At 40.2% G+C, this 25,408-nt stretch overlaps 1 protein-coding gene across 1 annotated transcript; it reads right to left on the reverse strand.

The window, feature by feature from the left end:
* Positions 1-13,321: 13,321 nt before the first annotated feature.
* Positions 13,322-15,160, reverse strand: LOC123518746 (tigger transposable element-derived protein 1-like). Its single transcript, XM_045279747.1, has one exon. It carries the CDS (start codon positions 15,158-15,160, stop codon positions 13,322-13,324), a length of 1,839 nt encoding a protein of 612 aa, XP_045135682.1.
* Between the last annotated feature and the right edge of the window lie 10,248 nt (positions 15,161-25,408).

Consider the following 25,408-nt stretch of genomic DNA (forward strand, 5'->3'; position numbering starts at 1 on the left):
CCTACGGAAAGTCTCATTTTCACATATTAGACGCAGGCCGATTTTTCAACCCAAAGTTTTTGGAAAAAGCTTTGTCCTATATGCCATCAAATATGCTGTACATATTTAACAGAAATGGACAAACTGTGCAGAAGATTATGGCTGACAGCCCGCAGGCTGTACAAGGCAAGGTTTGTTTGAGGTTGGGAAAATCAATCATGTCACTCCCAGCAGTTATTTATAATGATACTTTATTTCATCAAAGAATGACATCATTTACTCATCATTATTTATTTCATTGTTAAATTTAAAATAAAAACTGTTAGGAATTGTGTTATGTTGGTAGAATATGGGTTGCAGTGTTCTGCGATATTTAAAGAACCATCTGTAATCCAGAATTTTCCATGGTCTGGCAAACCTCAAGTCCAAAAGTTGATTGACTTGAGAGGTTCAACCTGTATATGTTTTATATGAATTTAACAGAAATGGACTACCTTTACAGTGCTTTAAAAGAAAAATAATAAACATTAAATGAAAGGAAATAGAATTTTTTTTAACACTTCCACTTTCTCTGCAAACAACAATGCACTATGTTTGCTTTTACACCACTTTTTTCTTTGCTGAATCCATAATGGGGCTGTACCATAGCAAGTGAATGATTGGATGAAAAGAAATACCTGTCAGCAATTGCAACCAAGACCAAACACATGATTTTGTAGTACAGTGCTATTAGAACATAATCGATGCCTCCAGAAAACAATAGCACACTAATATGGTAAATTTTAAAAAGTGGTCTGACAGACATGCTGGAAAACTTAATGTCCTGAAGATTGATTGCCAGACTTTTGATAATTGACTTTATTGTTCTTTACTACCCTGTGTCTGCTACATTATCCATTATGATTAGTTTTTATATCCCGAGTATATACTCATTTGCTCTACATGCAAGTACAGTGAACCCCAGATTTTCACAGGTCAATTATTGCGTCTTCTCTTATATTTTGCTTTTTATTGGAACCTAACTATTTTTGCAATGAGGGAAATCACACCTTATGAAAAATTGGCTATTTTATTCAATAAAATAATAATCGAATCATGGCATAGATTGAGGAAATACCTAGACCTATTGGTAGATGGCACACAGTTGGTTTGAACCTTACTGGTAGCCAATCCTAACACTTTATTTTTACTGTTTACTTTGTTTACAGAATTTTGGGCATAACTGCTTTTATTTGTAAAGTGTGCAATAGGGTTCCAGCAGTCTTAACCATGGTGTGTAATATTTGGCATAGAAAAAAAAGTTTTCAAAAGTAATTTTTGTTGTTAATAAATGAAAGATTGCTTGGAAAAATATAGGAGAACCAAATGAATATCAGTTCATTATATGCATTAGTTAGTGATGATGTAGTGAAGTTACTCAGTGTTTCAGTTAGCTGGTTATTGTAGTGGTGAGCAACCTGATAGACAGAGAGTTGTGGTAGGGAGGAGGATGTCTAGACAAAGCACTAAACACAGTTTGGTAATAAACAGTTGTAGATTTACTTATAATTCAGGATCATCTATTTTCATCTGTACAGTTAGGCTATACTATTTCTACATAACACAAAGTAAAAGTTTATTCTACTACATCATCAATACACAAGCACTTATTTGTAATAAGTTAGAGAACATAGACTTGCCTGATTTACCAAACATCATTTCAAGACACATGGGAGTGAAAGTCAAAGTTTAGAAAATAGCTTCTACATATTATGGTGTAAGTCACAGTTACACACTGTTTTCTAGGTGATGTATGTCACTTTACAGGTTAAGGGGTACCAGCCTGACAGAAATTAGTCTATAGGTATCCTAGTACATACCACTGATGCATATTTATCAGTACAACCATGCAGAGAAATCATTGATGTTCGTACAGCATGAGCTTTGAGTTGTGGCTTGTACTCACATGCTCTCCAGCCTGAGCTAGGCCTTGCTGTTTATTGGTTAAGGCTATTGAAAACTTGTAAGTTATGGCATATTTCAAAGTTATCAAATGTTTGATTTATTTGGGAATATCCTAGGTCTTAAAAGGTCTTTAAAGTTATCAAATGTTTGGTTTAATTTGGGAATATCCTAGATCTTAAAACGTCTTTAAAGTTATGAAATGTTTGCTTTACTTTGCTAAAATTCAGTCTTAAAATGTAGGAGTTTTTTTTTTTTTTTTTTTGTGTTTGAGAGATGAATATTGTGGTTATGTGACAGCCAGCCAGTGGGTGACCTTGAGAATGTAAGTGACAATCTCTCTCTCTCTCTCTCTCTCTCTCTCTCTCTCTCTCTCTCTGTGTGTGTGTGTGTGTGTGTGTGTGTGTGTGTGTGTGTATATATATATATATATATATATATATATATATATATATATATATATATATATATATATATATATATATATATATATCAGGTAATTCTTGATTTACGCGTGTTTAATTTATGCATTTTTGTTATTACACGACGGAAAAAATATTATAATTAATTAAATTTCTTGAATCGGTTTGCTTAAGGCGGTGTCACACTAGCACTTTTTCCGTCGTCTCAGGCGATTTCCGTCGTCTTTTTACTCTTCTGTCAACTTTTTCCGTCGTCTTGGCCCAACCGCATTTTCATACTGAGCGCCAGACGCAATTTCAAACCGCGCCAGAGAGTTCCGCAGCTGGCCGATAGGCGGGAGCTCCGCTGCCATGGACGCACTCTTCGGAAAGCTGCTCAGTGATGCAAAAAGAATTTTCCAAGAAAAAGGGCCAGACAACCATGCTGCAGTTTTTCAAGAAAACACCAGTGGAAGATGTAGTACCAGAAGAGGATGTGGACGATCCCATGGAAGCGGAGGAAGCGCAGGTGGATGATGATGTCCTTGACTAGGAGGTGGACAACAATGGCGTGTGCTTGTGAGGGATGAAGACATTGGCATCTTGCATAAATTATTTTTACTAGTGTTTACTTTTCTACTGGTGGGTTATTTGTGATAAGTGGATTTTTGATAGAGTGGAAAAGCTCAGAGGGAGATAGTGACTGACTGTGGTGTGAGTGGTGAAGGCAGTGACGCAGTGAGTGTTGTGTTTACGTATTCTTTGTTTTGTTATTTTCTCATTATTTTTTGCTTTCTCTTATTATTTCTTGCTTTTCTCTTTACTTTAAATACACTTCAAGTATTTAGAATGTTAAATAATAAAAAACATGTTAATTTAGCCAAATGGAAAAGCTCAGAGGGAGATGGTGACTGACTGTGGTGAGTAGTGAAGGCAGTGACGCAGTGAGTGTTGTGTTTACATATTCTTTGTTTTGTTGTTTTCTCTTATTTTTTGCTTTCTCTTATTATTTCTTGCTTTTTCTTTTCCTTTATATACACTTCTCGTATTCAGAATGGTAAATAATAATATTTAGCCAAATAGAGTATTTTGTACGATTTTTTTGGACCACATCCTCCATCTTCCCTATTATGTATTGTTTCTTATGAGAATTACATGTTTGTTTTACACAAGTTTTGATATATGCAATGCCTCTTGGAAATCATCTATCGCATAAATCGAGTTACCTGTGTGTATATATATATATATATATATATATATATATATATATATATATATATATATATATATATATATAATTATATATATATATATATATATATATATATATATATATATATATATATATATATATATATATATATATATATATAAAAGGGGTTAACTTCCTAAAAAAAAACCTTCATTAAGCGAATTTTCGTTAAGTGGACCAATTATGACAAGTTTAACCCCTGACTTGAACTTCCATTGAGAGTAAACAAAGCGAGAGTGCATCATAGTACAGTGAAAGGTTTAATGAAAGTAAAAATTATGAAGTTTAACATTTAGGCAGTTTAATTTGTCATTAGAATGTACACTAATGTATGTATGTACGTAACTTTATAATGTTGATCTTAAATTTATGAAGGGAGGGAGAGTGAAACGGGAAAGACACTAACTGGCAATCTGTGGAATTTATGATGGGAGGGAGAGTGAAGCGGGAAAGACACTAACCGGCAACCTGTGGAATGTATACAAAGGACACATCATTGTACCGCATACAAAACTTATGTACATTTCCACAAGGCTTTCCATTTTATTCATTGCAGAGTCACGAGTTCAGGTGGTTCTTTTAGCTTGCAAGGAAGATACAGTTTCACCAGCCTTCTTAATAGAGTCTGTTGACTTGAAAATAGTAGAGACAGTAGATGGAGTCAAGATGGTGGTGAGCAATGCTGACGCTGATATTGTTTTGAACTGAGGGAGTGAGTGGTGCATGTTTTGTCCACAAGAGGCACTGGTGTATTCAAAAGAGTGTTGTATATGAAAAAAAAAGCATATATCAAATCAATTTTTCTCATAGAAATTAAAGGAAATAGAATTAATTAGTTCTTGTGATACGAATTTACCCCCTAAAAAATGAACATGCTTTAAGTACCAACTAAATATAGATTTAATAAAAGATAAATATTATGTTTATTATATGCATGATATAAATGTACTTTATTGCCCAAAATAACAACTTAACCCGCAAAAATCAAGACACCGATAGACATTCACCACGTAAGACTTGGGGCACGTCGATAGAGATTTAGGCATTTTTGGGCTATATTTTGGCTATTTTCTTCCCACTTTCTTTGCTTGCGAGCTGGCAACACTCATCAGGAGTAAACATATGCTGTATGTCACTGTGTCACCATCTCTCACAATGGAGGGTGGGAGCGACAGTGATTTCACGGTGTTCGATTATGCCACCTCTCCCGCACGCCTTACTTATACACCTCGGGTCTCTCGCTATGTTGCGGGAAGACAACTTTTAAATGAGAGTGGTATCAGAACAGGAGAGAGAGAGGATACAAGGGGCCCGTTTTCTATCGCTCTAGCCAAGGCCACTGACCTCGATCGGGCGCAAGGCAAAGTACACCGATGATACCACCTCATTCAACCTGTGATATTTTGGTAACCATAGCATCTAGAGACTTCTGGATTTTTGCATTGCAAAGAAGAGTTTCTTGTGGGCAGAACACCATTTGTACTCACTTGTTTATTGAATTTCTAAGTGTAATCAGTATGTGAATACAGGCTATTTTGTGTGTTTCTCGCCAAACCTGCTGAGTTAGTGCTCCCAACATCCCCAAGTTTTAGGGGGTTAAACATGTATTTGTACTTTCCAACGCTGTGACAGAACTTCATATATGTAGTACGGAGGAGGAATTGGCGAGTTACCCATGCACGCTACATGACTTGGAGTTTCTCTTTTAACGCCTTATGTGCTTTATAGGGCCTGGGGTTCTCAGAGTGATACACTAACAATGGTTTGACTTTACAGTCACACAAGCGTTAGCACACAAGGCCAAGTCACAGATACGCACACCATGTTCATATTTTGCAACTATCTCATGTTTCATATCCATTGTGAGACTCTTCTCAAGTTTCTTCTTTTCAGCTTCCTTATTTTTACTTTTGGGACCTATGATCACTGGGTTTTGAGTTCACAAAACTTAAGAAAAAATACACACTGCCGAGGAGCACACATGCACAAAGGATTTACAACAATACACAATGCGGGCTGAATGTTTGGGTGGACGCGTGTAGCCAAGTGATCGCTGCGCCACCTACTGATGGCTATTCGTATCTTGAAAATATCTTCATATTTCGAGGCGTAAATTATATGAAATTTTTTGTCGTATATCAAAAAAATTGTATGTTAGGGCATTCTTATCTCGAGGTATTAATGTGTGTATATATATATATATATATATATATATATATATATATATATATATATATATATATATATAAAAAGTCTTCCCTCGCCCAACACGACAGTTACGTTCCTGAGCTCATCGTGCATGGCGAGATTCGTGTTGGGCGAATAATAGGCCCTATGGGAAAATAGGGGTTACGTTCCCAGATCCTCCCCAAAAAACACTTTTTTACCCAAAAGACTGAAAAAAAAAAAAACAATAAATGAAGTACCAAACACACATCTTATTTAACTACAGTACTAGTACAGTAATATTCCGCTTAACAAACAGGATAGGAGGTGTCAAAGCTATTCGTAGAGTGGAAATTCGTTAAGCGGACGTAATTTTCCCATAGGATATAATGGAAATAGGGGGAATGCGTTCTGGGCTGATCCCCAACATACCACATGTGTAAAAAAAAAAAAAAATATATTATATATATATATATATATATATATATATATATATATATATTATATATATATATATATATATATATATATATATATATATATATATATATATATATATATATATATATATATATATATATATATATATATATATATATATATATATATATATATATATATATATATATATATATATATATATATATATATATATATATATTAGCTTTTACAAGCCTTGCCCCCAAGAAAGGATTGTTTTGTAATGCATAAAGTGAAATCTTAATGGAATACCAAAAAATAAAGCAGAGATGAGATGAGCCACAGACGAAGCGGGAGACTCGCGGCCACTCGGTCGCTTCTTCTTGTGAACCTTGTAGCTTGCGTGTTACTTTCATCATGATGTTTATGTTTTCACTCCTCTATTGCCTGCTAAAATGGATATCATATCTTAGTATTCATATATCCTCATGCCATGAGGATAACCTGGACTCGTGGCAGTGAGTGATAGTGAATTACTAATGAAATACTGCGGTATTTCATTTGTAATTCACTATCACTATCATGATGGAGAATGTAGTCCTCTATCCAGTAATTTTGTAGCATCATGGGTTTTACTCACAACCTATGATAAAATGCTAAAGTCTGTGTATTTTCTCTGTGAATGTGAGAATGTAAGAATAGAAAGATGCCTGGTGAATTTATTTGAAGGCAATGCTGACAGAAGGCAAATATTGTAGTATAAATGGTGAGGAAAAGGCTGTTAACCTTCGACTATGGTTCAGCCCCATACCCAATATATGATAAATAGGATTTTTTTTTATGTAAAATCCATTTTATCTACATACTTGCCCATTATTATTAATAAATGCTTAAATCCCTATTCTCACAGCAAATTTACAGTATGTCTAACAGCTCAAGAAATAGAAATGAAAGAAATACCTGAAGTGCCCTTTCTTGTTTTCTTTGAGAAGACACCCAGACCATTTTCTACTCATAGGTACCACCCATTAGAAAGGCAAATGCGTCCTCTTTCCAAGCTCCCAGGTCTGGCAAAGGGAGACATACAGAGGTAACTGGTAATTTAAGACAATTGCAAACGAATCCATCTGTGGCACACCCCACACATGGAAGACCTGCCAGCACACAACTGGATTAAGGGTCCACTCTGAACCCACACACTTGCGACTGAGGACGTCTGCCACTTCCTGGCACAAACCTGGGGCAAAGAGAGACCAATCATCACCGGAGAATGTCCCCCGCCAGACACGACAGAGACTTGGACTGAGTGCCCCCCAAGTTCCGTAAATAGGTTACCACTGTCAAATTGTCTGACATGAGAGACACCTTCGTGCCTGACAATTCCTGCTGAAAGGACTGCAGAGCCCAGAAAACAGCCATCATCTCCAGCTGGTTGATGAGAAACCTCTGCTCCTGTGGAGATCACGCTCCTGAGATGAAAGAGTCCCCAAGCTCTGAAGGAATGTGTCGGAAAACAGAGACTGTTCCAGAGGAGCCATCACAAAGGGAGGTCCCCAGAGAAGATGACCCAGATCCATCCACCAGGAGAGATCTGCCAGACACAGCTGTGAAGGAGGAACCCAACATCAGTGTGGGTCTGACACTGCCCTCCAGTGTTTCTTCAAGCACCACTGAAGAGGGACCGAGAGTGTCCAGGGAAGCCAAGTGACCTAGGAGTGACCTCCATAGAGACACTGTAGAGGCTCTGTCCTTTAGAAAACTGTGCCACTGACAGAAACCGGCTGACCCTTTCTGACAACAGTAAAACCAAAACCCTCACTGAATAAAGCACCATGCCCTGGTACTGCTTCCTTTGGCCGGGTACCAGGTTTGATTTGGGCAGATTGATCTGAATACTCAACTGACCACACAGATGCAAAATAGCCCAGATGGCACCTATGTAACCCCTGAAGAGTGGGCCCTGTGACCAACCAATTATCCATGTAATGGCACGGGGATATATCGTGTCAATGAGCCCATGAAGACACTGGTGCCATCACCTTGGTAAAGACCTGCGGGTTGGTGGTGACGCCAAAACAAAGAACTCTGAACTGAAAAACCTTGCCTCGCCAAACGAACCATAGGTATTTGCGAGAATGTGGATGGATTGGAACTTGGAAATACGCATCCCTCAGATCCAAAGACACCATCCAATCCCCCACGTTCATGGACTTTAAAACTGACGCTGCCATCTCCATCTGGAAAGGGCTGGGCACTAAAAACATGTTCAAAGCCAAGAGGTCAAACACAGGTCTCCAAGCCCGTTACTTTGAGTATGAGGAACAGACGGGTATAAAAGCTTTCTAGCTTGCGCACCACAAGCTCTGTGGCCCCTTTGGCCAACATGTCCTGCACCACTAAGTCCAAGGTCACATGATCTGCATAATTCACAAACTCCATGGGTCTAACAGACAAAGGAAGGGGATGCAAAAAGGGGAGAACATACCCATAATGCAGTCTTCACTACCTTCTCTCTTGCCGCAACCTCTATTCACTCTCTCCAGTGCTGCTGCAGGTAAGTGCCCACAGGCACAGGAGAGCAAACTGCTTCCCTAGTGAAATTTACTCCAGCCATGGGATCCTCCACTGCGAGAAACCCTGGGCCAAAATTACCCCCCCTATAGAGGAGGGTCTGGGGACTGGAGCTGACATAGAGGCACTAAGAAACAACCCCCTCCTTGTCTCCTCTTTTATCTTGCTCCCTCGGGGTGCTGAAGGTGAACCCCCAAAAAAAGAGGCCAACCCCTGTACCAAAGAAGAGAGTGCATGTTGCTGAGAAGCCAATTGCTCATTGTCCTGCACCCTGGCCACCATGGCTGGGTCAAATAGAACGTCAGTAAAGGGAGAAGAAAGAAGTCGGCGCTTCTCCCTGTCAGAAAAGGTACAAGACAACGAATCCACTACAGCCTGCCTCCATAATATAAGGAGTCTACAACATAGCTCCTCAGCATAACGAAGAAAGTCCTTGTTAGCCTTGGCCAGTGCTGACAAAATTTCCAAAACACCCTGCTCCATGCTAGAAGCAACACCAGCCTATGTAGCCAAAACCTGGTCCGTCCATGGAGCCACACACTTTCTTCATTTGCGCCAACAGACGGGAGGAGACAGAGACTGCTGGGTTGTCCACTGGCCCTAGATCACCCAACTCCTCATTAACTGGAGGAGCCAGCAAGGCCCCCTCAGGTAGATAAAAAGACCTGGCCCAGCCATACCAGTCCCTAGACAACTAAAAGTTGGCTGAACAAGGCTTAGGCTCCTTCAGGGACCTGCATTGGGCTTCCTCATGGACAGATTGAGCCATAAGTGACTATGGAGAGAAACTGAGCCAAGTACCCTTTCTGTACCCATAAGCTGGGACAAGGAAGGAGCCTCAGGTGAAGACAGATGAAGATAGGCCCTCAATTGGCTTATGAGGTGCAAAAAAGGGGAAACACTTTGATTGGGAGTCACTTCCTCCTCTTCATCCTCACAGGTTCCAACTGTGGAAACAGGGTGGCCAACTGGCATGGGAGCTGAAAGCACTGGGCATTTCCTTACCTGTACTGTTGATTAAACCATGGGAGAGGATAAGAGGCTGGCTGCCAGGCATGGGAGCCATATGGTAGGCACCATTATCAATATCCTGGATAGGAGTCTGGCCACCAGGCGTGGGAGCTGTATGGCAGATGCCAACCTCTGTATCCTGGTTAGTGGGTGGTTGCTGGGCATGGGAGCGGGGGCATGGAAGCTGGCACCATCTTGACGTTGGACTGGCGGCACCTGCTGGTCCGGCCCGCCCCGACCTCTACGTGTGCAGCACCACTTGTTTGAACGAGTGGTACCTGGGAAGCCAGAGTCTGGAAATCAGAGAAGGGAGAACCCTGGAAAGAGGAGAGAGAGGGAAAGCTGGTCCAATGTCTCCTCCATCCTGCACATATGTTTCTGCAGCTACCATGAAGTAGAGGAAGACTTACGCTTACCAGAAGAGGAAGCCTTCCTCCTCTCGGAATGGTCTTTAACCCATAAGAGGTCAGCATTGATTTATCACCCCAATACTTGTTCATTTTCTTTTTTTATTCCATATAACTCAAAATAGGCATAGAAAAGTAAAAATAAGAGTTAAAGTTCGAAATCGCCATTTTTAAATGTCCCGCTGGAGCTCAGTGATGCTGCCAGACGTATGAATTCTGAACGAGGCTGTTTTTTCATCGTTTTATTGATATTTTTATTCTACAAGACATGTGTATAATGGTTACATATTCATAAATTAACCCATATTTTATGAAATGAAAAATACAAAAAATATTTGTAAATATGTACTGTATTATAAAAAATAATTTGCTAAATTGGAGCAGTTTACCACAAAATATCATTTATTACTTTTTCTTTCAGTATCTAAGCTTTTTTTTTTTTTAGTATTGCAGCAGGGTGTGATATTCTTCAGAACAAGACTCAGTGCATAGAGCTACATTACACTCATGACAGTAATACCGCGTGTCGCTCCGTTGTTTTGGTCGCGTCAAGGCGGGGTGGCAGGGAGAGGTGGGGATTGACTAACCCATGTTATTATAAAAAATAATTTGCTAAATTGGAGCAGTTTACCACAAAATATCATTTATTATTTTTTCTTTCAGTATCTAAGCTTTTTTTTTTTTTTAGTATTGCAGCAGGGTGTGATATTCTTCAGAACAAGACTCAGTGCATAGAGCTACATTACACTCATGACAGTAATACCGCGTGTCGCTCCGTTGTTTTGGTCGCGTCAAGGCGGGGTGGCAGGGAGAGGTGGGGATTGACTAACCCATGTCAGAATGGCAGAAAATTGTGCTGATATATGCTAGACACTTCAAAAAACATAAATACTGAAGCTGGAGGGAATTTCAATTGTGTAGAAAGTGAGACAGGGGCGAACGTACTTGTATGTGATTGACCACAGATAGTAAGCAAAGAATCCATGTACAGGCAACCCCTGTTTAACGAAGGGGTTACATTCCTAAAAAACACTTCGTTAAGCGAAACTTCGTTAAGCGAACCGATTATAACAAGTTTAACCCCTGATTTGAACTTCCATTGAGAGTAAGCAAAGCGAGAGTGCATCATAGTACAGTAAAATGTTTAATAAAAGTAAAAATTATGAAGTTAAACATTTAGGTAGTTTAATTTAAGTAATGTACACTAAAGTATTTATTGACATAACTTTATAATGTTGATGATCTTAGCTTTATGAAGGGAGGAAGAGTGAAACGGGAAAGACACTAACCGGCAACCTGTGAAATGTAAAACAAAGTGCGCATCATTGTATTGCATACAAAACTTTTGTACCACATTTCCACAAGGCTTTCCATTTTATCCATTGTAGAGTCACGAGTTCAGGTGGTTCTTTTAGCTTGCAATGAAGACACGGTCTCACCAGCCTTCTTAATAGAGTCTGCTGACTTGAAAATAGAGACTATAATATGGAGTCAAGATGGTGGCCAGCACTGCTATAGTTTTCTGGCCTCTCGTGTCTGTGAATAATATCTAGCTTCACTTGGAGAGTAAAAGACTTCCTGGTCTTCTTACGAACACTAGGCCAATTGCAGGGCGTTTTGGTGGTAAGTTGAGCTAGGGAAGACAAACTGCTGCTGACGCTGTTATGTTTTGACTGGGGAGTGAGTGTTGCGCGTGTTGTCCACGAGAGGCTTGATCTTGATCTTGATCTTTATTCTATAGGTGTCACAGGATTTTTTCTGAGGCAGGCCTTAGTACCAGCAGCTCCTGGTGTATTCAAAAGCCTGTCAGCTTGCGTGATATGGTGAGGCTTTCAAATTTGGAAAAAAATTACCTGGATAAAACTTCGTTAAAGTGAGTTTGGTGTTCTTTAAACGAGCAGATGGTAGTAAAATGAAACCTTCGTTGTAGCGAAATTTCGTTGTGTGAACCTTCGTTAAACGGGGGTTGCCTGTGCATGTATGTGGTTGACCTCTTACGGGTTAATACTCCCCAAAAGATATAGAAACTGGTCATGGGACAAGGCCTTACAGCAATCATAACAGGAAGCAAGGCTACAAAACACCTCCCTACATGACATACACTCCCCGTGAGAGTCCATCATAAGAGATAGGAAGGAGTGAGAACACTTCACACACTTACGTGGCATAATAACACACTTACAATCTCCCTGTAGAAGGCAAACAGACCAAGGAGTGATGAAAAGCAAACCCAACCACTGCTGGAAAAAAATAAATAAATAAAAAAAGACTACCCAGACAATGTGTAAGCCCTGTGACAGCAAAGAGGCAAATGAAAGAATCAGCCTGATGGGTGGTAACTGGGAGTAGAAAACAGGCTGGGTGTCTTCTCAAAGAAAACGATAAAGGGCATCTCAAGTATTTCTTTCATTTCTATTTCTCAAGCTGTTAGACATGGTGTAAGTTTGCTGTGAAAATGGGAGTTTAAAACAATAATTGTAGATTAAATGAATACTTACCAAGTGTGAAATTTGATCAAGATTTCACGAACCCATTTAACTGAGTCACTGCGGTAGAAAATGAGATGCTCGCACGGCTAGTACCACGTCAGTCCTTTAGAGTGTAGATTTGAGGAAGTAGCCCAAATTTTTGTGTGTAGACAAGCTTTAGTCATGAAAAAATTGTCACAAGAGGTATGGGATGGGCAGGGAGGACGTTTTCTACCGCAGTGACTCAGTTAAATGGGTTCGTGAAATCTTGATCAAACTTCACACTTGGTAAGTATTTGTTTAATCTACAATTTCACTTCACTACCATTTAACTGACGTCACTCAGTAGTCAACGAGAGCTTTAGAGTGGTTCCTCAAACCTACTACAGTAAGATTGGTCATCTCGCGGTAAATTGGTACTGGACTATCGGCCGCGAGATGAGCGATATTGAAATACATGTAAATAGCATAATTGGTTGTTAGTTATGATACATGATCATCCTATAACTCCAAATAACCCTCCAAAAACAGAATATTTTGCTGAAAATTGTTCACCTAAATGAGGTTATGCATAATATGTATGTTAATAAATAATATTAAACACTTTTCAACATAATAATAAAGGTTAGAATATTTTTCTACTTATGTTACGAGAGTCTGTGACTGGCTTGAGTGGCCTGGCGTGGTAGTGGTGGGGAGCTGGGACTACTGGCTACTTGCTCCCTCCTCCACTGTTTGTACATCATCCCCAGCACTGAGTGCAACCTCAGCTTCAAAGCCATCAAAATCCAGAGCGATGTCGTCATCTTGTAAAAGGCCCAGCAGGTCGTCGACATCCTCTTCATCTTCACCTGTTTCTACTGTTACGTTAGCCAGAGCATTGGCAGCCTGTGATTGACTGAAGTATCCTGTGATCAGTGACTGGTGGCGAGCATTAACACGAGACATGTAGAGGTCTTTATAAATGTTCATCACTTGATCAAGAGATGGCTGTAATATGCTGCGTGGATATGGGCGCCTGTCATATTCCTCCAGTTGTTCAGTCAGCCGTGAGAAGGTGGTGAGAATCTCCGTCAGTTGCCGAGTTGTTGGTTCGCCTGGCTGAACATTTTGCTCCTGCTGTCCATCCTCTTCAGGATCTTCTTGAGCTTCATCTTCCTCAAGCATCTCCTCAATAGTAGCCTCCTCTTGATGGATACCAATAATTTCTTGGAAGTCACTGGCCTCCACAGCCGAAAAGCCAGGTGCAGGGATCAGATGTGCAGCTTCTACAGTCTGCGAGAGTGTAGTGGCTTCCTGCTGGCGCTCACGCACAGCTGTTCCGACCTCACCTAACAAAAACTTCCAAGCGTGTAACACTGTAGCTTTGTTTATTTTCTGCCAGTCCTTCACAATGCGGTCAACAGCATCCTTAATGTTGTAGTTTTTCCAAAACTGGTTCACGGTTAACACTTCTCGGGTCTGTGATGGTGGTGGGTCTGAACTGGTGCTGGCGATCGGTTCATCGGGCTCATCCTGGTCACGTACACTTAGCTCAGCCTCAATCCTCTCTAGTTCTTTTAGCGAGTCAGTCTTGACACGCATGTCATCATAGAGAGACTGATAATAAAAGAGCTTGACGTTGCAGATGAACTCTTTATCAAGAGGCTGTAGAAGTGATGTTGTATTAGGCGGGAGGAAGACAACTTCTACATTAGGATGACGCCCTATTAAGAATTTTCCGTGCCCTGGAGCATTATCCATACATAGCAGCACCTTGAAATCTAAATTCTTCCTCTTGCAATAACTCTGGGCATCAGGGACAAAATGATTGTCGAACAAGTCAGTGCACAGTGCCGACGTGACCCAAGCCTTCTTATTACTGGCCCAATAAACATTAAGCTGGTTCATATTGGAATTCCTGTATGCTCTAGGCTTAGCAGAGCGATAGATGACTTGGGGCTTCATCAAACGGTCGCCACTTGCATTAGCTGTGAATAAAACAGTAATGCAGTCCTTGGAAGGCTTCACACCCCTAGCTTGTCTTTCATTCTTGGCGATGAGGGTTGATTTTGGTGCCCGCTTCCAGTAAATCCCAGTTTCATCACAGTTAAAAATCTGGTCACGGCTGTAACTGCCTTCAGTCACAAGACGTTGAAAAATCTCTGGGTAAGGTCTGGCTGCTTCCTCATCTGCTGATCTACTTTCACCATGCTTTAGGGCATACTTAACTTCATATCTTTTCTTAAATGCTGCTAGCCAGCCTACAGAAGCTGCAAAATGGGGTGGAGGGTTAACATTTTTCTTACAGCACACTGAATCAAAGTACAGCCGTGCTCGTGATCTTATTGCAGGGCCAGAAAGATCACCCTTCTCTCGATCCCTTCTGATTATCCATTCATTTAGGTAATGTTCCATGATTGCAAGCAATCTGTTGCACTGTGAAGTATCAACCAGTGTGCGTGCTGAGGGAAACCGAGAAAACACCTTCACGGAAGCAGCCAAGTTTTCTTTATTTTTGCGCAGTGATCGTACTGTTGATTCAGGACAGTTAAACTTACGCATTATGTCACATGTTCTTGCACCATTGTTCATCATCTGAACCATTTCTTTCTTTTCCTGGAGTGTATATTTTCTGAGCTTCACTCCCTTTCGATATTCACGCTTCTCACGTCCACCACGTTTTTCACCAGTTTCCACCACGATTTCCGCCACTACCACTCACAGAACTCATGTTCCTTGTTATTTCAAGTTATTGTACTTCCACTAGAACGTTTTCACTATAACAACAAAAGTAAATATGCACCACAACACAACAAAATCGCAAAATTGTTGTTGACCCAGCTTCTACCCTGATGTGACCGACCCAAGCCAACCATTAAACTGGCGCGCCAGCCTATGCGCATGCGCAGGCAGGAAATTTGAAATAGGCGCGAGATGCTAAATTCGCGAGACTATATTACGCGAGATGACCGTTTATACTGTATACCAACAAAGGATAAGGAAAACGGAGTCCAAAACCCCGGAGTAGCATTCTATTTTCCCAAAAAGAGAACAATGCAACAAAAAATGAGTAAAGTACAACACGTACACACAATCAACTTGTACAATATTATATCTTGAACATAGACAAAATACAAAAAGAGAGAACCAGTATACAAGAAAAAGAAACAGAGCTATGAGAGGACAGCTCTACAGAATTGCCCAGAACAGCTTATAGGTCTCTTATAAAATTTAGTGAAGGTGGACTCCCTTGACCACCCAACAGTAGAGGTGATGGTAGACAAAGTGAGCTTCAAGACTGCCTTACTCGTTGATGCTGACCTGGTGGAATGAGGTGAAAAGATATTAAGGTCAATGCCAGCAGCTTGCATGATATCTTTTGTCCAACGACGTAAAGTATCACGTGAGGCTACCCTAATCGGAGGTTTTGTGATCAGGAAGAAGCCAGTGATTGTACCCCGCGAAGCGCGTGTGCGTTCGAGATAATTCATAATGAAAGTGACAACACATAATTTCCTGTCTGTGGGGTAGGCTAAAAACACCAACTCTGAGATATGGTCACCTGGCCTTGAGGTTTTTAGAGGATCACCTAGTCTGAAAGAAACTCTAAGATCTGAGATGGTCATGTTCCTAATGTCTAATAAGTGTAAAGTATGACCATGTTGACCAGAGAGAAGCAGCATGAGAATAACTAATTTTCTTGACAATTGAATAAGTGACAAATCCTCATTAAGTTCAAGACCCAATATATAATCCAAACCAAATGAGGGTCCCAGGTGGTATGGTATCGGGGAAAAGATGGTTTCTCTTGGAAAACTGCCTTCATAAACCTAATAACCAAAGGATGCTTCCCCACAGGCTGATCATTGATGCTTGCTACTGCGGAAATGGCTGACCGTATCGTGTTCATGGAGCTGTAAGATCGGCCTGTCTCCTTCGTAAACTCTGATAAGAGGTAGTCTAAAAAGATATTTAAAAGTGGCTGAAATGGATCAATTTTCCTGCTGAGGCAAAAAGACAACCAGTTTTTTATATGTGGCCCATACTGCGTTCTAGTGTTTGCCCTCCATGAGTTAAGTAAAAATCTGGCAACGTCTGACGAAAGGCCTTGACTTTTGAAGGATTCCCCGACAATGTCATCGTTGTTAAGATCAACCGGTTGGCCTGAGGATGTGCAAAGGATGGGTTTTGCGGTAGCACTAGAGGATGTCGAGGGAGGAGAACTGGTGTTGCCGCTAGTAAGTGGAAGGCTGTCGGAAACCAGACGTGTGGGCCACAGCGGTAGAATCATCAGTACAAGGTCTTGTCTTCCTGAATTTTCTGCAGAGCTTGGGAGATTATACTGAAAGGTGGAAAAGCATACAAATTCTTATTGGACCAGTCCATTGTGAAAGCATTGGTATGTAAGGCAGAGGGGTCTGGCTTCCAAGAAACATAAGCATTTAACTGAGTGTTAATTCGAGTAGCAAAAAGATCAATCTCAGGTATGGGGAAGAGCTGACATAGTTGATGGAAAATGTGGGGCTGTAACATCCATTCAGTATCTAAGTTCTTCACGCGGGATTCTTTGTCTGCTTCTACATTATGTAAACCTTGTATATGCTGTGTTGATAATGTAATTCCCCTCGACTCAGCCCATGCAAAAATCTTTTCCATTATCAAATTAAGGCTGAGCTTCGTACTACCACAGCGATCTAAACAGGCAATAGCAGTGACCTTATCCGAGCAGATGCGGATATGAGTGTCTCTGTAGTTTTTGCATAGTGACTGTAGACTCAGGAGGATGGCCTTCAATTCCAAATAATTAATATGGTCCAGTTCATTATGCGCCCCGTGACCACTAGTCTTGATATCCCCCACCACAGCACCCCAACCAGTCAAGGAAGCATCACAAAACATTTCAAATTGGTAGGGGCAGGATCGAAGTGACTTGACCAGAGACTCTATGTTGTTTACCCACCAGGTAATTAAGTCCCGGGCATGACTGTTTAGGTGAACAGGTGAGCTATAATCCCCATGGTGAGTAGCGAGCTCCCTGTTGCGCACTATTTCCAGATACGTATACCTTAGTGGGGCCAATTCTACAGCTGGATCAGCAGCTACAGCCTTACCGATGAAGGAAGACAGCTCAAGAGTAGCAAGCCCTGTGCCTTAATATCTTCTTTCTTACGAGATGTCGGGGTGGCAGACATGTCAACAGAGTTCAAAATCACCCCCAGGAATTCTATCTCTTGGGTGGGTAGTAGGACAGATTTATTAGAATTCACTGTGAGCCCTAAGGAGTCAAAAAGGTGTAAAGCATAAGTCACATTAGCTCTCAAAGTTTCAGCAGAGTCTGCAAGAAAAATGCAATCATCCAAGTAACAGGAGAAAGTTATTACTAGTTTACGAAGGTGTGAGAGGACAGGCTTTAATAGCTTGGTGAAAATGCGAGGCGCTGAAGTCAGGCCCTGCAGTAAATGTGTGAAGCGGAACTTCTCGTTATGCCACATAAATTGGAGCCATTTCCTGTCCTCTGGCCGAACATAAACTGAAAAATAGGCATCTTTGAAATCTACAGTCATGAAAAAACAGTTGGGGTGGATAAGAGGTAGAACATCCTTAAGAGTGTCCAGTTTAAAGTGAATATGTTCAACGTAAGCATTGAGCTCTTTCAGATTAAGGATGACTCTGGTAGTACCATCCTTCTTGACTGTGGGGAAAACATTAGAAAGAAACCCTGGGTCCCCTGGTGGGCATAATTCTACAATACTGTGTTCCATAAATTTGACCATGGCAGTGTCCAGGGCAACACGGTCAGCAGTAGACAAGAAGAAAGGACCTGGAGGTTTCTTCTGTACGGGAACATCCTCAAACACTAGGAGTTTCCCATGTACAACATCATGGATCCATTTATCAGAGGATAAGAGATGCCACTGTGACCTTGCCTGAAAAATTTTACCTCCACAAAAATTGTCAGGAGTATTAATCAAAAGTGGCACAAGAGCACTTACCGAGAGTGAACTCAATGGGGAGTTTTGTGCAGTGACCTCCCCTTCCCCCTGGGGAGGTCGCTGGCCTAAAAAAGACCTCATCTGGGACTGTGGCCATGACTGTTGTTGGTAGGAAGGATGTCTAGGTGTCTGCCGTGGCGGAAGAAATCGCTTGCCAGGAGCCTTGCGGGGACGGAAGGCGGGCCTCCCAAGTTTCCTGGACTTGTGGATGTCTTCACATTTCTTGACTACATCGAACGGGAAGAGGTCATCTCTGCCCACTTCACACTCCCACTTGCAGAGTTCTTCCACGGCAGAGTCATGCACACTGAACCGTGCCACCTCCTTCCTTAGCTGATTGACGTAGTTCACAGCAGAAGTGACGAGTCGGACGCTGTTGTTCAGGCCATCAAGGTAGCAAGTGATGGGTTGAACATTCCTCTCACCCACATCACTAATACAGCGGGCAATGGGGACCAAAGTCTTAACAAGCAGTCCATTAGTGAGAGAAAGCCTGGTGTCCACCAACTTCCCTTGGACACTCATGGCTTTGGTGATGGCCGAATTAGTCACTGGCACTTTTAAATTCGGCACATTGTTAGGGAGCTTTATTTTCTCAAGTCGCCTTAACACTGTCGGAGGAGAGTCGTCATCTCAGGCTCACGTTCAGGATGGAGGCTAAGCGCTCAGACAGGGGGTCACCCAACTCCTCCTCCCCATGGAAGTGGCCAGCAAATTCATCAAGAGCCTTCTGAAAAGCTACATCAGCCACTGTCTCTCCGGGTGTCTGACTAGCAGTGAACGTGTCCAGGTCATCCAAAGGGTCAGACAGACTGCTGAGACGGGCTCTCGACAATTTCACCATCCTCATCCTCTGACGAGGAGAGGGCATGGAAACCACTGAAACTTGCACTGTACCCTGGAGACACCTAAGGAGCAGCTGACTTGTCCAATCTCTCAATTAGGCCACTGAGTAAGGAATACAGGTGGTCCACCTCAACGTCAGGAGGTGGAGAAGCAGCTGGTATGTTTATGCTGCTCGGGCCGGCCACGGAGGGGTGAGCAGAAGGCTGAGAAGCGCAAGCGGTCAGCAGGGGTTGAGAAGTGCAATCCCCTGTACTGGCAGGTTTCCTCTGTTTTGCTTCAGAATCCATGGGGTCCTTTTCACGACGCTTCCCTTCGTAGGTAGAGGAGGAAAGTGAAGAGGAACGTTGAGGCGTCCCTTGAGCCTTGTCCCGTGCTGACATGATACGTCTAGGAAAAAACAAAGAAAGGCGGGTAATATAAACAAGGCCAACATATATGTCCTTGGATCATATATGTGTGTTCACCATGGTGCTAACATACATGTCATTGGATCATATATGTGTTGTCATCATAGCACCAACATATACATCATAGGACCGTATATCTATTTTCACCAAAGCGCTAACATACATGTCCTTGGATCATATATGTATATCCCAAAGCGCTAACTGCGTATCATAGCAGTGAAAAGGTGAAAAAACTCACCAGGCAAACTCTTCGGAAAAGGCCGGTGAAGTGAAAACCAGGCAGGTCGACGAGCGGAGTGGAGTAGAGGCGGACTGTGTGGTTGCTAGCAAGGAACTGACGTGGTACTAGCTGTGCGAGCATCTCGTTGACTACCGAGTGACGTCAGTTAAATGGTAGTGAAGTGAAATTGATAATTGTGGGTTGTAGTATGTGTAATAACAGAACAAGAGTCTCTCTCTCTCTCTCTCTCTCTCTCTCTCTCTCTCTCTCTCTCTCTCTCTCTCTCTCTCTCTCAGCTTCCATTTTTCATTTTATAAGATAACATCTAGTTCATCTGCCTAAAGCTCTTGCAGCAAAAAGTAATAAATGATAAATAAATCAGCCAAGAAACAACTACATGTGCTCTGTTGGACAAAGCAGAGTATTAATCATAATTGAAAGTAAGCCATATTGTTCTTTCTGATATAAACTGCAAATTTTGCTTCTTTAATTGGGTTCCTCTTCTATGTGTTACTTCTTATACAAAGCTTAATTAGCATATATCCACATTAACTTCTAAAGGGTGGCTAGATGGCAAAATGTGTGTGTTTGTAAGTTTCCTCCACCCCTAAAAAGGAATTTTCATCAATGCCCCATATGTCAATTTTAGACAAAACACATAGTGTTTTTTCACCTAGTAGTTTTCCTTTATATAATAAAACAAACTAGAAGTCCTTCAGTTAAAATACTGAAGATATATGACATTGGGAAGGAGTGTTTCTTTTGATCTTTTATTGGCAAACTTGTTCTTGCAAGTACAGTCGACTATGGACTCTCTGCCACCTGACCAGGTGCCACATCCCAGCCACCTACAAAACACATTTGAAAAATGCATCTTATCATACCACTCTCTTTTAATGTCTTGTAGTTAGACTAAGTGGATTTCATAGCAATAGGATTGGAAGTACAAGGTATCCTAGTAATACTCCAATTATCCACATATCAAAATGTTAGGGGAAATAGTTTTTACCATTTCTGAGCTTAGTTGTGGTCACATTAGGACTTCAAAGAAACAGTACAAGGGTTACTGTCAGCTACCAAATATAATGATTAAGTCTAAGAAGTACAAATCTTAGCAGCAGAGGGGAGGATAAGAAATCCAATATTCTGCCATCCTCTAAGCAAGTGGAAATTTCTGGAGTCAAAACAAGCGCTTGTAAGAATTACACCTCTGCTTGTAGACAACACATAGTTATTAGTTTGTCTTTTATTATTTATTCTTCCTAAAGTTTTCTTTATGGATGTTTCACAGAACACAAATCAAATACAAGTTCTGCTACAATATTAGAAGACATTCATCGGTGGCATTTATATGAGTTTTACTGTGTCCAAGGAACATACGAATAGTGTAGAAATGTGTAAAACATATCTATTGTACACTAAGAATAGCTTAATAATTACACCTGAAAAGGGCCCAAACTACATCACAAATAGCAGAACATGCACCATTTATAAACATGAGCACAAGTCACCCATTTAATTCTGGCTTCTCTTTCACAATAAATAAAGATTCCGCTATCTTAAGGTCTGAGTTACAATATGCCCTATACTTTATGTTAAAGTCCTGATCAGTAAAAGCATGATTACATTGTAATGTGTGTTCTCTTATATTTGAGAAACTAGGCTCAGTGATACGAGCATTAGTTCTATACGATACTCCCAAGTGCTCAGAAATTCAAATTTTTAGGTTCCGACAGGTGGAACCAATATACTGTGACATGCAGTCCGGACATCTAAAGCAATATACAATTTTTGAGCACAAAGGAGTAGGAATAGCATCTTTCCTTATTTAAATTTAAAGATGCTTTGTGCTCAAAAATTGTATATTGCTTTAGATGTCCGGACTGCATGTCACGGTATATTGGTTCCACCTGTCGGAACCTAAAAATTTGAATTTCTGAGCACTTGGGAGTATCGTATAGAACTAATGCTCGTATCACTGAGCCTAGTTTCTCAAATATAAGAGAACACGCATTACAATGTAATCATGCATTTACTGATTAGGACTTTAACATAAAGTATAGGGCATATTGTAACTCAGACCTTAGGATAGCGGAATCTTTATTTATTGTGAAAGAGTAGCCAGAATTAAATGGTACAGAACTAGCTACCAAATTATTAATTTTTACTTAATAATTTCGAACTAGGTGAGATAGTGTCGTTTAGCATAGTTAGGATTCAAGTTTCATATGTGTACTTTGTTTCAACCAATCAGCATTGAGAATTCTTTTGGGCTAAAATATTTCTGTAATAGACTAACTGATTTACATCATACTTCTAAATTTTCCTCTCTTTTGCATTAGCTATTACATATTAGAAAATAGTGTTATATATTGTATTGGATAGTAAATTTTTATTCAACCAATCAAAATTTGCCAGTTAGTGAGTAGGAGCTTTTAAAATATTGGTAAGTCAGTCTCCCTCCCCACTTACCTGTTGGAGGAACTAGTAGCAGGACCATTGCGTCTGGTCATGTTTTAAAGTTTTATGTGTGTTTTTACAGTGTTTTGTTATACACCTATACACCTTAAGATGGGATATGTACTTTCCCAAAACATTATGTGAAGTGGATATAATGAAGATAACCGTCCTTTTGTGGGTCTTCTCTCTCCTGTACCGTGTGCGCTATATATATATATATATATATATATATATATATATATATATATATATATATATATATATATATATATATACATACATACACACATACAGTATATATGTGTGTATTTACCTAGTTGTATTTACCTAGTTGTAGTTTTACAGAGCCTGGGCTTTATGCTCGTGTGGTCCCGTCTCCATATCTGCACTTACCCAATTTTTCTTTAAAACTATGTACACTCTTTGCTGACACCACTTCCTCACTCAAACTGTTCCAAGTCTCATCACATCTTTGCGGGAAACTAAATTTTTTAACATCTCTCAGACATCGTCCCTTAGTTTCTTACTATGCGATCTTGTGCTTCTAAAGTCATATTCTTCTCTCAGGATCAGTTTCTCATTACCCACTTCATCCATTCCATTAATCAATTTATAAACTTGTATCAGATCCCCTCTCTCTCTTCTCTGCTCCAAGGTTGGTAGATCCATAGTCTTTGGTCTCTCCTCATATGTCATCCCTTTAAATTCTGGAACCATTCTTGTAGCCATTTTTTGTAGTCTCTCTAATTTTCTTATATGTTTCTTTTTATGGGGAGTCCACACAACTCCTGCATATTCCAATCTAGGTCTTATTTTAGTACTTATCAATTTCTTCATCATTTCCTTGTCCATATAGTGAAATGCTACTCCAATATTCCTTAGCAAATTATACGTCTCTCTGAAAATTCTATCAATATGGCTTACCGGTTGATTATTTTCTTCCATTGTCACTCCCAAGTCCTTTTCCTTTTTACTTTTCTAGTTCTACTCCATCTCCCATCTTATAGATTCCCACTGGTCGTCTTTCACTTTTCCCATTTCCATGACATGGCTTTTGTCCACATTGAATTCCATCTCCCATTTTTTGCTCCATTTCCAGATCTTGTTTAAGTCTTCCTGTAGTATTTCACAATCCTCTTTTGTTTAATGACTCTGCACAGTTTCGCATCGTCCGCAAACAGATTTATGTAGCTGTTCACTCCCTCTGGCATGTCATTTATATATACAAGAAAAAGTATTGGTGCCAATACTGACCCCTGTGGCACTCCGCTGTCTACTGTTCTCCACTTGGACTTCATATCTTTAACTATCGTCCTTATTTCTCTCCCCCTTAAGTAATTCTTCATCCATCTCAATGTGCTTCCTTTTAAGCCACCCTTCTCCTCTAACTTCCATAGTAATCTTTCATGTGGCACTTTATCAAAAGCCTTTTTTAGATCTAAATAAATACAGTCAACCCATCCTCTCTCTCTTGTACTTTATCAACTATTCTAGAGTAGAAACTCAATAAATTTGTTACACATGACCGACCTTTTCTAAAACCAAATTGGCTATTTGATAATATTTTGTTGTCTTCAAGAAACTCAATCCATTGCTTCTTTATTACTTTTTCACACATCTTGCATATTACACTAGTTAGTGATACCGGTCTGTAATTTAAAGGTTCTTCCTTCCTTCCACTCTTATATATGGGAACCACCTCAGCTCTTTTCCACTCCACTGGCACTGTTCCATTTTCTATTGAGCATTTTATGATGTTGTATATTGGACTTGCTAGTTCTTCCCTACATTCTTTCAGTATTCTGCCTGAGACTTCATCCGGTCCCATTGCCTTTTCCTCATCTAGTTCCGTCATCAACTTTTTATTTCAAGCTTGGTTACTTTAATCTCTTTCATATAGACAGTCTCTCTATTACCCTGTGGTCTTTCAAATTTGGATTCCTTAGTAAAGACCTCATGAAATTTACTATTTAACAGTTCTGCCATACTTTTGGGTCTTCCACCATTCCGTTTTCTCCTTTTAACCTTTCTATTGTTTCTTTTTGTCTTATTTTTCCATTTATGAATCTGTAGAACAATTTTGGTTGTTCCTTACATTTTTCGACAATGTCCTTTTCATAGTTCTTTTCTTCTTCCTTTCTCACCTTAGCATATTCATTTCTTGCTGTTTTGAAGTTTTCCTTATTTTCTGGATTTCTGTTTCTTCTCCACCTTTTCCATGCTCCATCTCGTTTCTCCTTTGCCCTAGCACATCTTGCATTAAACCAATCTTTCTTTCCTTCTTCTTTAGGTCTATATTTCGGAACATATTCCCTGACCCCAGTTTTGTATATTTCCAAAAATAAGTTATATTTCTCTTGAACCGTTAATGAGTTTTCCATCTCCTCCCAGTTTACGTTTTAAAATAGTTCTTGAGATTCTCAATATCAGCCTTTCTGTAATTTAATCGGTCTCCTTTGTATGATTCATCTCTATCTTCCTTTCCTTCTTCTATATCCATTTCTAATATTACATGGTCACTCTTTCCCAATGGGCACTTGTATCTTATATCATCGTTAATTGGTATATCCCTTGTAAAAACTAGGTCTAATCTTGCCGGCTCATCGTTTCCTCTGAATCTTGTGTTTTCCTTTACTCTTTGGACCATCAAATTATCTATCATTAGGTTCAGGAATCTATCTCCCCAGGCATCTTCCCCCATACCACTTTCATAATTTTCCCAGTCTACCTCCTTACAGTTGAAATCTCCTACCAATATCACTTTTCTCCTTTCCTTAATGATTCTTGTAAGACTCCTTATTGTGTCATCTATCATGTCTCTATATTCTTGGTTAGTCCATGAGTTTGTTTTGGTGGCACATATGTTCCAATGATTGTTAACTCC

The sequence above is a fragment of the Portunus trituberculatus genome, chromosome 44, assembly GCF_017591435.1.
Source record: "Portunus trituberculatus isolate SZX2019 chromosome 44, ASM1759143v1, whole genome shotgun sequence".
Taxonomy (NCBI): Eukaryota; Metazoa; Arthropoda; class Malacostraca; order Decapoda; family Portunidae; genus Portunus; species Portunus trituberculatus.